This window comes from Pan paniscus, chromosome 15, assembly GCF_029289425.2.
Source record: "Pan paniscus chromosome 15, NHGRI_mPanPan1-v2.0_pri, whole genome shotgun sequence".
NCBI lineage: Eukaryota > Metazoa > Chordata > Mammalia > Primates > Hominidae > Pan > Pan paniscus.
The window spans coordinates 40,505,404-40,516,516 of record NC_073264.2 but is presented as its reverse complement, the minus strand read 5'-3'; the positions used below and the strand labels follow the sequence as shown (position 1 = coordinate 40,516,516).

Sequence of the window (11,113 nt, the reverse complement as noted above, 5' to 3'; positions counted from 1 at the left end):
CATTTACTGTTTTAATAATTACTCCAATAAAAGGATTTTAAAAAAGAGATCTTTTAACACATCCACTTACACAAGTGAGTTATATACACACAAAAACTAACTGGAAATACTTCTTCACATTTTCACTGTAACCATTTACTTGTCAAGGGAAGGCAAAATGAATATTCAAAGTCAAGGCTAAAGCTACAGTGTTAAACTCAAAGAAGGCTGCAATTTAAGTGCTCTCTTGTATAAAGCATCAGAAAGTTAATACAAGTACTAGTCTTAAGCAGTCACACAAGTCTAAGCCACATTTATTTGCACATGTATAGTAATGGCCAACAGATACTCCAAGTTCATACAAATTTGTAAAACAACAAAGTTAATAATCACTTGGTACACTTGTGTGTTATCTTGCTTACATATTAAAACCTAGATGAACTTCCTTCATTTTGTGGACTTCCATACAATACTTCCTTAAACAAAATTCTTGAAAACACATATCAGCATGTTTAAGTTAGAGCCAACACAAAGTTAAGACAAGACACAAACTCAAAAACCAAGTTTGAAAGATACTTTTCTACCTCCCTCCCCTAGAAAGAAGTGATTTTCTTTAACAGATGTATGTTATATCACACAAGTAACCATGAAGACAAAAGAATGATGCTCCCATCATCAGGAAGAAAATGCCAACCAGATCATACGTTTAGTTATCTACCGAACATATGGTTAAAATATGAGAAACGGGGGAAAATGCTTAGATTAAAATAACGAGAGAGAACAGAAAATAGCAAATGATTTAAAAGAGAACTGTTCCCCCTCAAAGCTGCAAAGCTCTGACTCTGGCAACTAAAAATTGTCCGAGGCAAATAAAAACGAGGAAACCTTCAAAAACATTCTAATCACGTGCAGTATCTAGTGTTAAAAGCTGAAAATGATAAAGAGGATATTATACAAGTGTCAACGAGGACATCCCAAAAATAATGAAATAAACACACATTTATTTCTACAAAAGCAATGTATGATACAGAATTAGAAGGGAACAGACTTAAAGATTTGCCTATTAAAATATACAGATTCTTACTGAAGAGTATAGGATATTTAAAAAAGATGACAAGGGATGTTAATCTTTTTTTATTATTATCATTTTTACATATTTTGGAACCTCACATAATTTTGATAAATAACTCTTACAAAATTATGCAAAAAGTACAAGAATGTCTGGTAAACAAACAGTCTGTATTTTCCAAAAAGATTTTTTACAACATGCAATTCTTAAGGCAGCATCCTCTTTACAAGGAAAGGTAATCCTTTTATATCAAGAAATCTTCTGCTGCAAAGAATGGCTAAGAAAGCCTGGCTTCTTCCATTAACGCCTTTTGTCTTTCCTGTCTGATTTTCGGTCTCTTTCACTTCTTGAAGATCTTTTGCCTGATCGACTACTCTCTGATATAGACCTCTTTCTGTCGGACCGGGAATTCTTATCCTTTGATCCTTTTGTATCTCTACTACTACCACCTTTTGAAGATTTGTGACTTCTTTCTAGTCCTGAAGTATCCCTTCTCTTCCGATCCACGCTCCTTCTGTGCTTTCTATCTCTATTATGTCCCCGGCCCCTACTCCGACTTCTACTCTCACTACTACTACTAGTGCTACTGCTACTATCTCTGCTGCTGCTGCCACTTGTACTGGAGCTGCTACTGGAACTACTGCGACTGCTACTACTTCCACTGCTGGAACTACTTCCACTGCTGCTACTGGTTGAACTGCTACTAGAACTGCTACTGCTACTGCTTCGACTTCTACTCTTGCTTGTTTTATTTCTAGCTCGACCTCTACTTCTACTCCTAGTTTTGGTTTTGCTCTTGCTCTCTGGATGTACTGTCAAGACTGGCTCTACTGGTACCTCAGTGAGTTTTACAGACTCTACAGGAAAATCCTTCCTCTCAGGTAGTAAATGCCCTTGCTCCTGAGTAACTTGGGGTGTTGGCTGTAAAACAGCTAATGACAAATCCTCAGGCTGAGAGGGAGGCTGGGACTGGAGTACTGGTTGGGACTGGGATTGAAGCTGAAGCTGGGGCTGATGCTGGGGCTGAGGCTGAGGCTGAGCCACAGGCTCAGGTTGGGGCTCAGATTCTTTTTCTTCTTTTTCCTCAGACTCCTTTTCCATGTCTAAAGCACTGACATTCTCTTTCCCAGGAGAAAGGGATTTACATTCTTTATCTGGCTCAATTTCAGATTCCATTTCTGGTTCCAATTCTTTGCTAGCTTCATTTTCTGAAGGTTCTACACTTTCAACTCGATTAGTTTCCATTACCTCCTGGTCAGCAATTACATGTTTGACATTCTCAACCATCTCTAGCACATCCATAACTTCTTCAGGCTGACTATCCTGCTGCTTCTCACTTTCCCTTACCTCAGTTTCCTCCTCCATCTTAACCTCCATTTCCTGTTTTTGTTCTTCCTCCTCCTGTTCTTTCTCTGCATCACTATGAACAATCGCTATTTCCTTTTCCTCTTCCTCTCCTGCTTCCTCTATTTCTACATCATTGTGCTGATTACCTGTCTCCTCCAACTCTTCCTCTCGCTGAGCCACCTTACCCTCTTCTTGTTCCGCCTTCTGTTCTTCATTACGCACCACCTGATGCTCTTTTTCCTTCATTGATTGTCTTCTAGGCCTAGCCTCCATTTTATTTATTTGTTCTGCAAATTCGATGCGTCTACCTTCAAATAAAGCTAAAGAATAAAAATTTACATGTGTAAAATTTACCCATTAAGAAAATTCAAAGCCACAATTTTATAACTGGTCACAAACTGTCATTAAGCTTCATCTGAATTTGTTTTTGTAAAGTTATGACAAAAGATTATGGCAATTAAGTAACCACAAACTGACATAAAATTATAAAAGCAAAGATCCATGGGAAATCTACATACTAGAAATTGTGGCAGACAGAACTAGACATTTTCTAACTGATAAAGAAGAAAACAGATCAATCTTTATGTCTGATGAAAAATAAAACTTCTGTAAAACAGAACCAGTTTTGGCATAAAATCATATATATTAATTTTTCTGATCCCAAAGAGATAAATCATCATCTTAGCAGTGTCTATCCTTCCATGTGTTTTCCATCTAGAAACTGAGTTGGTTTTCACATGTCTTATTAGCATTTTATCAGAATAATAGCATGCAAAAAAAAAGTAATTTTACACAAATGCTTAAGGAATACAGATGCATAAGCACTGTCTATAACTCTCACATTAAACTCCATCATGATACAAATATTCCTATACTACAAACTCACCAGCATCTCAGAATGTATCTTTTTTTTTTTTTGAGATGGAGTCTAGCTCTGTTGCCCAGGCTGGAGTTCAGTGGCGCAATCTAGGCTCACTGCAACTTCCGCCTCCCAGGTTCAAGTGATTCTCCTGCCTCAGCCTGCCAAGTAGCTGGAATTACAGATGCCCACCACCATGCCCAGCTAATTTTTTTTGTATTTTTAGTAGAGACTAAAGACGGGGTTTCACCGTGTTAGCCGGGATGGTCTCGATCTCCTGACCTCATGATCCGCCTGCCTCAGCCTCCCAAAGTGCTGGGATTACAGGCGTGAGCCACCACGCCCGGCCTAGAATATATCTTATTTTTAAATAAAAAGCAAACACAGCAAACCAATCACTGAATCATAATTATTTTAGAAAACAAACGTGTGCATATGAACATATTACCTTACCCACTATGAACAATTCAATGGACCTCTTCGCATACTTACCGTTCATTTTTCTCTGTGACTCTTCTATTAGTTTTTGGGTAGCTGGACACATTCTTCCAGGAATATAAAACAAATGGGGCTTTGTCTTAGTTCTTATATATTTAATTATTTTGGCATTATGTTCATTCCATTCTTCTTGCTAAAGAAAAGGTAAAAGGTCAGTGCTTTTGTAAACTCAAAGGATTACCAATCTTAGAACTCCAAATTACCACTCACCAGCTGCGCAAGCTCAACTTTCTGTTCCAAAAGCCGCAGTTCTGTCTGTTTAGCACGCCTCTCTTCAAACAGTTCTCTCCTTTCATTCTCAACCTGCTTTCTCTCTTCTTCTGCCTGAACTTCAAGTTTTTGTTCAATTTCCTGGCGCCGCTTTTGCTAAAAGTTAAGTAGCCTGCTTTAATACTTATGTGTTGAAATAGTTACAAGCAAAGGTATATATGATTTCAGTTCAATTATGATAAAAAGTTATTACACATACTAATTATGTGAAACATTAGAGGCAGGTAGATCATCTGAAGTCAGAAGCCAACACCATCTCTACTAAAAATACAAAAAAATTAACAGGGCGTGGTTGCACGCACCTATAATCCCAGCTACTTGGGAGGCCGAAGCAGGAGAATCACTTGAACCCCAGAGGCAGAGGTTGCAGTGAGCTGAGATCACACCACTGCACTCCAGCCTGGGCAAGAAGAGCCAAACTCCATCTCAATTTTTTTTTTTTTTTTTTTTTTTTTTTTTTTACTATGTAAAGGTATCTGCAGGCCGGGCACAGTGGCTCACACCTGTCATCCCAGCACTCTGGGAGGCTGAGGTGGGTGGATTGCTTTGAGCTCAGACCAGCCTGGGCAACATGATAAAACCCCATCTCTACAAAAAAAAAAGAAAAAGAAAAAAAAAAGGTATCTGCATATGCTTCACATTTTTTCTTTTTTTGAGATGGAGTTTTGTGCCTGTTGCCCAGGCTGGGGTGCAATAGTGTGATCTTGGCTCATTGCAACCTCACCTCCAGGGTTCAAGTGATTCTCTTGCCTCCACCTCCCAAATAGCTGGGATTAGAGGCGCATGCCACCACAGGCGGCTAATTTTGTATTTTTAGTAAAGACAGGGTTTCACTATGTTGGCCAGACTGGTCTCGAAAAACTCCTGACCTCAGGTGATCCACCTGCCTCAGCCTCCCAAAGTGCTGGGATTACAGGCATGAGCCACTGCACCTGGCCGCTTCACATTTTCAATTCAGGATACCAACTAACTAGAACTTAGCACTTGGTACTGACTGTAATTTGTGTTTAAGGAAATGGAGACTTGAGGCTTTTTTTTCACATATCTAAATTTCAAGGCTATTAGCTATGATATCAACAACTGTTATATTCCAACACAATGTTTAAGTAAAGCTGTTCTATAAAAAGTTAAACCAAGTTTTTACTTGGCTTTGTTTCAGGTTTACAGTTAGGTCTTAAAAGAGCTTTAAGGCTTTTTAAAAAAAACATTCATCTACTACTTCGATAACTTAAATATATGATGCAAAACAAAACTTGGATAAATACCCTTTCAGTAGCAACAGTGGATTCTTGTTTAAATTTTTGAAGGGTACCCATCAACAAGCCAAATATTCGCCGGTTCCTAAAGAACAGAATAAGAAAATTTACTGTCAACAGGATCCATTTCATTCAAACCCATCATTTTCTAAGAAATACTACAGGACGCTTGAACAATCCCTTGATTTTCCTTATAACTGCATTATTTCACTAGAGTTTTTTTCCCCCAGGGAAATACCTTTGCTTTCCCTTTTCATCCATATTTTGATCCTGGATAAGGTCTCTACGTGTGCGCTCTTTGGAGGTAGCTACAACTGAAGACTGCAATGCTGGCTGCAGAAAAAGAAAATCTCAGTAATTTAACTAGCATATGAGTGGTGTGCTTTTAAATGTAGTAAAGTGAAGGTACTACATTCATTTAAGTTCTTTCAATCTCAATACCTTTTTAACATCATCATCCTCCGGGTCGCTTTCCTGGCGTGATTCTCTTCTGGTCCGACGCTCCCCACCCAGCCTGTCATAGAAAATATTAATTTTTTTGAGACAGGGTTTCACTATACCACTCAGGCTGAAGTGCAGTGGTGCCACCACGGTTCACGGCAGCCTCGACCTCCCAGGCTCAAGTGATCCTCCTGCCTCATCCTCCCAAGCAGCTGGGACTACAGGCGTGAGCCAGCATGCCTGGGTAACTTTTTTGTACTTTTTGTAGGGATGTGATTTCACCATGTACCTAGCTGTTCTCCAACTCCTGGGCTCAAGCGATCTGCTGGTCTTGGCTTCCCAAAGTGCTGAGATTACAGGGATGAGCCACTGTGCCTGGCCAAAAATTAATTTAAATGACCACTGAGGTATTTATGTAACTGCACACCAAGGGCAAATGCCCTCTCCTCTAGGACTCGTTTCCAGAAGCTTTGTTCTATCAAGTCTCCATCCCATTTTATTCTTTCCTCCAGCAGAGAAAGGATACTACCATGCGTGAACTAACGCCCAAACCAATTTTGCTCTCCTGTATTTTCTAAGTATTTCAAACTGGTTAAGTTTTTCAAGTACAAGTCAGAAAAAATGGTACTAATTGACAATTTTTCCAATTTTACTCTTCACATGACCTTTATTTGGATAAAATTTAGGTTATCATGAGTGCAGAACTGCGTTTTGAGGGAACTGATAGTCAACTGTTCAGTCAAATACCAAGAGAACTTGGGGGGGGGGCGGGGAGTGGCATACTACTCAATTTTAATATTGCTGAAACAGAATTATTGTTAATAAATATTTATATTTGTGTGGTACCTCAGAAACTAAAGAAGCCTTCAGGAATCTTTTTTTAAACCTACCTACTGACTGCCCCTTCAAGGTCTCTCTGTTTGGCTGGGGGTCCTCCTCCACTATCTGAGAATCCACGCCTGAAATTTAAAATGTTCAACATAAAACACTTGAAATACAAGATAAATGGTATTTCCATTTGACAAGAGAATATGGTTAAACTTTCAAAAATCTTTCCAACTAAAGTAGCCTTAAACGGGTATTCATTCCAAAATGCTTTTATAGTGTTACTTTATAAGAATTAAGTTCACTCAAAATTGGTACACTTAATATATTCTTCAACCTCCAGTTTTTCAGGATAACTATATTTATACAGAAATCTAGTCTATTACAACATTAAACAAAACAAAGACGACAAACACTGGGTTATTGATTTTATCACAGGTTTTGTTCAAACCAACATATTTAGTAAAGTACCAGTAGTTTCAGCATGAGTAAAGTCCAAAGGAAATCTTACCTCAGTAATAAACTACCACGTCCTCTACCTCCACCAGGACCAGAAAGGGCCAGCAATCTGGCTTGGATGGGCCTGTAAAAGATTTACAAATCAGTGCAAGATCATATGTAGACACACACAGTCGCACCCAAATACTTTCAGAGATGTGGATCATAAGGAGAAAAAAATCACAAAAGTTCCAAAAAGATAGTTTCAAATAAATCTAAATGTCTGAAACAGGACAGGAAGTACTATTTCATTTAACTTCCTCGTTTCTCCAGGACCTGTGTCACAGAAATTATATTCACCTCGATGCCCCCACACATTAACAAGCCTGGATCAGGTCCCCATCCCGCCATCCCCGAGGAGGCTGCACGTGGACAAGAGGCTGGGGTAAGGCGGCGTGTTGCGTCCCGGCAGGGTCTCGGGGCCAGCACCGGGCCGGGTGTCCGCCGGAGCGGGAAGGGGCTTTGTGCTGCAGTTCCGGGCCTGCAGGGCCGAGAGCGGGAATCAGCAGTCCGGGTCTTCTCACAGGCCAAGAAACCATGCCGGCGCACCCAGGCCTCGCTCTCCTTCCTCAGGGACCTAAGACCAGCGCTCTACGGTGGGGGCCTGGGGCCTCTCCACCTCGGCGACAACAGGGTTTTACCCGCCGCCCCGCGAACAGGCCTCGAGGTTCCAGTCTTCTTAAGGCTGGCCGCCCTCCCCGCCCCCAATTCACCCCGACCTGAGGGCTGCCTCTCCGAGCTCCGAGTTCCGAGTTCCGAGTTCCCGTTAGGCCCTTACCTCACGTCATTCGGATCCCGCCCGGTGAGCTTGCGAATATTCTCATCCACGTTCTTAAGACTCTCTTTGGCCTTTTCCAGCTGCTCCTGCAAAGTTCTCACTGCGACCGCCATCTTCTCCCTGCGGCAGGCTTGAGACTGCTTTACAGGCCGAGCCGGGCTATGCCGCGCCGCCGAGGCGCGAAAGGACTGACAGCCGGGCTCAGCCAATGACGATGAGCGTTGTCTTCCGGCCTCAACCACTCAGCGACCGGAAGGGGGAAGAACCTGCAGCCTTTGTGACTCTGAGCCAATGAAAAGTCAGCCAGGCAGTCACCTCCCTCCCCAGTTAGCTGCGGGTGCCTGGATCCCGCTGCTAGCGCAGAGTCGGGGCGGGTTTCACAATCCCTGAGTTCTCGGAGACTTAGGCTCGCGAGTCTGCAGTTCTGGCAAGGAGAGCGCGGAGTTTTCTAGGCCTTTTAACCTATGATGTAATGTGCCTTACACCGTTTTAACGTGATCACATCAGAGTGGGACTTAGCCAAGCCTCCTTTTCTTCCTTACCCTCACCTTGGTTAATGATTTAATTAGGAAAGGGCGCGGCTATTCTGTTGGTGCGCATGCTCAGAGAGGGGGTGGGCGCGTGCTTTCCTCTATTAGGTTAGTTTTTTTTTTTCATACGGAGTCTCGCTCTGTCGCCCAGGCTGGAGTGCAGTGGCACCATCTCGGCTCACTGCAACCTCCTCCTCCCGGGTTCAAGCGATTCTCCTGCCTCAGCCTCCTGAGTACCTGGAACTACAGGCGCGCGCCAACACGCCTGGCTAATTTTTGTATTATTAGAGACCGGATTCCACCATGTTGGGCAGGCTGGTCTCGAACTCCTGACCTCAGGTGATTCGCCTGCCTCGACCTCCCAGGGTGCTGGGATTACAGGCGTGAGCCACCACGCCCAGCCTGATTAGGTTAAAGTGAGCAGAGGGAAGACAAAAATGAAAACTAGTGAAAGTCATTAATCATAATGGCTAACGTTAGGGGTTGATCTTGTTCCCGACCCTCTGAAACCGTCTACATGCCTTATTTCTCACAAACTGAAAGTGTGGATAAAATGCCTGTTATTACTGATAAGGAAATTGAGACCGGAGATAATATAACTGTCCTTTGGTCACGCCAGTTGAGAATCAGTCTCTGATTAGACGCTGAGCATCTATACTAGAGAAAAGAAAGCAATGGCGAGACAGACAGGCAGTCATGGTTGAGTTAGCCTCTTCACCTGGCCTAGAGCTGGTTAAGACCAGACCTAAGGGAGCGGCCCTGTTGTTAGTGGTGTCTGTGTGTGTTGTCCCGCTTCTGGTTCTGCCCTACCTGCACTGCCAATGTAGGAACTAGTTTTGTTCTATAAATATATATACAAATTGAAGCTCAGAAAACATTTTTTCACAGGCCAGGCACCGTGGCTCACGCCCGTAATCCCAGCACTTAGGGAGGCTGAGGCAGGTGGATCACTTGAGGCCAGGAGTTGGAGACCAGCCTGGCCAACATGGTGAAACCCCGCCTTTACTAAAAATACAAAAATTAGCTGGGAGTGGTGGTGTACGCCTGTAATCCCAGCTACTCGGGAGCCCGGGATGCGGAGGTTGCAGTGAGCCGAGATTGCACCACTGCACTCTAGCCTGTGCGACAGAGTGAGACTCCGTCCCAAACAAACAAAAAAAACAAAACACGTTCCCACAGAAACAATGCTTTAAATAATCTCAGCCAGGCATCTATCTTCCTTGTACAAAGCCTTAGTGGGCCCAGTGTATTAATTAACTCAAGCTACCACTTTAATCCAGCAATCTTTTAGAGCTTCCATTGTGTATCAGCAGTAAGCTAGGGTTTGAAAATAAAGCCTAGAACAAGATAGTTGTGATTCCTGCTTCTGTGGGGTTTGTAGGCTTCCAAAGGAGCAATGATCATTCATTAGTTCAACAAATACTGAGGGCCCACTATGTGCCAGGTGCTATTCTAGGCACTTGGGTATATCAGTGTACAATAAAGATCTCTGCGCAAGTCCAGTGGATTGTGCCTGTAATCCCAGATACTTGGGAGACTGAGGTGGGAGAATCGCTACAGCCCAGGAGTTAAGACCAGCCTGGGCAACATAGCAACAATCCTGTCTCTAAAAATAAAAATTTAAAAAATTGTACTGGAGAGGCTGAGGCGGGATGATTGTTTGAGTCCAGGAGTTTGAGACTGCAGTGAGCTGTCATCACACCACTGCATTCTAGCCTGGGCAGCAGTGAGACTCTGTCTCAAAAATAAATAAATAAATAAGTAAATTGTATAGCATGTTAGAAAGCGGGAAGTACTATAGGAGAAAAAAATGTAGAGATGAATAATGGGGATGAAGATTGACAATTATTTAATTCTGATTGTGAGCATACTTAGCCTCATTGATCTTATTACAGGTCTGTGTACAACCTTAGGCAGTACCTGAGGCATGAGAGTGTGATAATAGTAGAGCGTATTCAGCAAGTGTAAGAATGTTTGCATGTATGGTCGGCCCAGTAATCCCAGGATTTTGGGAGGCCTTGGTGGGCGGATCACTTGAGGTTGGGAGTTCGAGACCAGCCTGGCCAACATGATGAAACCCTGTCTCTACTAAAAATACAAAATTAGTCCTGCATGGTGGCAAGTGCCTGTAGTCTCAGCTGCTTGGAAGGCTGAGGCAGAATTGCTTGAGCCCGGGAGATGGAGGTTGCATGCAGTGAGCCAAGATCATGCCACTGCACTCTGGCCTGGGCAACAGTGAGACTCTGTCTCAAACAAAACAAAACACACACAGCTGGGCACAGTGGCTCAAGTCTGTAATCCCAGCACTTTGGGAGGCCGAGGCAGGCGGATCACCTGAGGTCACGAGTTCGAGATCAGCCTGACCAACACGGAGAAACCCCGTCTCTACTAAAAATACAAAATTAGCTGGGCGTGGTGGTGCATGCCTGTAATCCCACCTACTCAGGAAGCTGAGGCAGGAGAATCACTTGAACCCGGGAGGAGGGGTTGCAGTGAGCTGAGATAGTGCCATTGCACTCCAGCCTGGGCAACAAGAGCAAAACTCTGTCTCAAAACACACACACACACACACACACATACACACTCACTGTCCTTGCTTCCATAGGATCTATTCCTAGGAGCCTTGGCAATTTAACTTTATGGAGAAGGATAAGTAGGATGCTGTGTTCAATAGTTAGTAGGTCCTCATTAAATAAGTTTCCTTTCTATCCAGAAACGTACTTTAAAAGCCTCATGTTATTGTGGTTGGAGAAGTCAACTTTG

General features: G+C 42.9%; 1 protein-coding gene across 1 annotated transcript; it reads right to left on the bottom strand.

Moving 5' to 3' along the window:
* Positions 1-277: 277 nt before the first annotated feature.
* PNN (pinin, desmosome associated protein) lies at positions 278-8,382 on the bottom strand. The gene is made up of 9 exons (XM_003831766.5): positions 7,821-8,382; positions 7,056-7,127; positions 6,610-6,678; positions 5,720-5,792; positions 5,517-5,611; positions 5,288-5,363; positions 3,963-4,118; positions 3,747-3,885; positions 278-2,715 (listed from the first exon to the last, which is right to left on the bottom strand). The coding sequence occupies exons 1-9, from the start codon at positions 7,931-7,933 to the stop codon at positions 1,349-1,351; spliced, it is 2,160 nt and encodes a 719-aa protein (XP_003831814.2). The 5' UTR covers positions 7,934-8,382; the 3' UTR covers positions 278-1,348.
* Between the last annotated feature and the right edge of the window lie 2,731 nt (positions 8,383-11,113).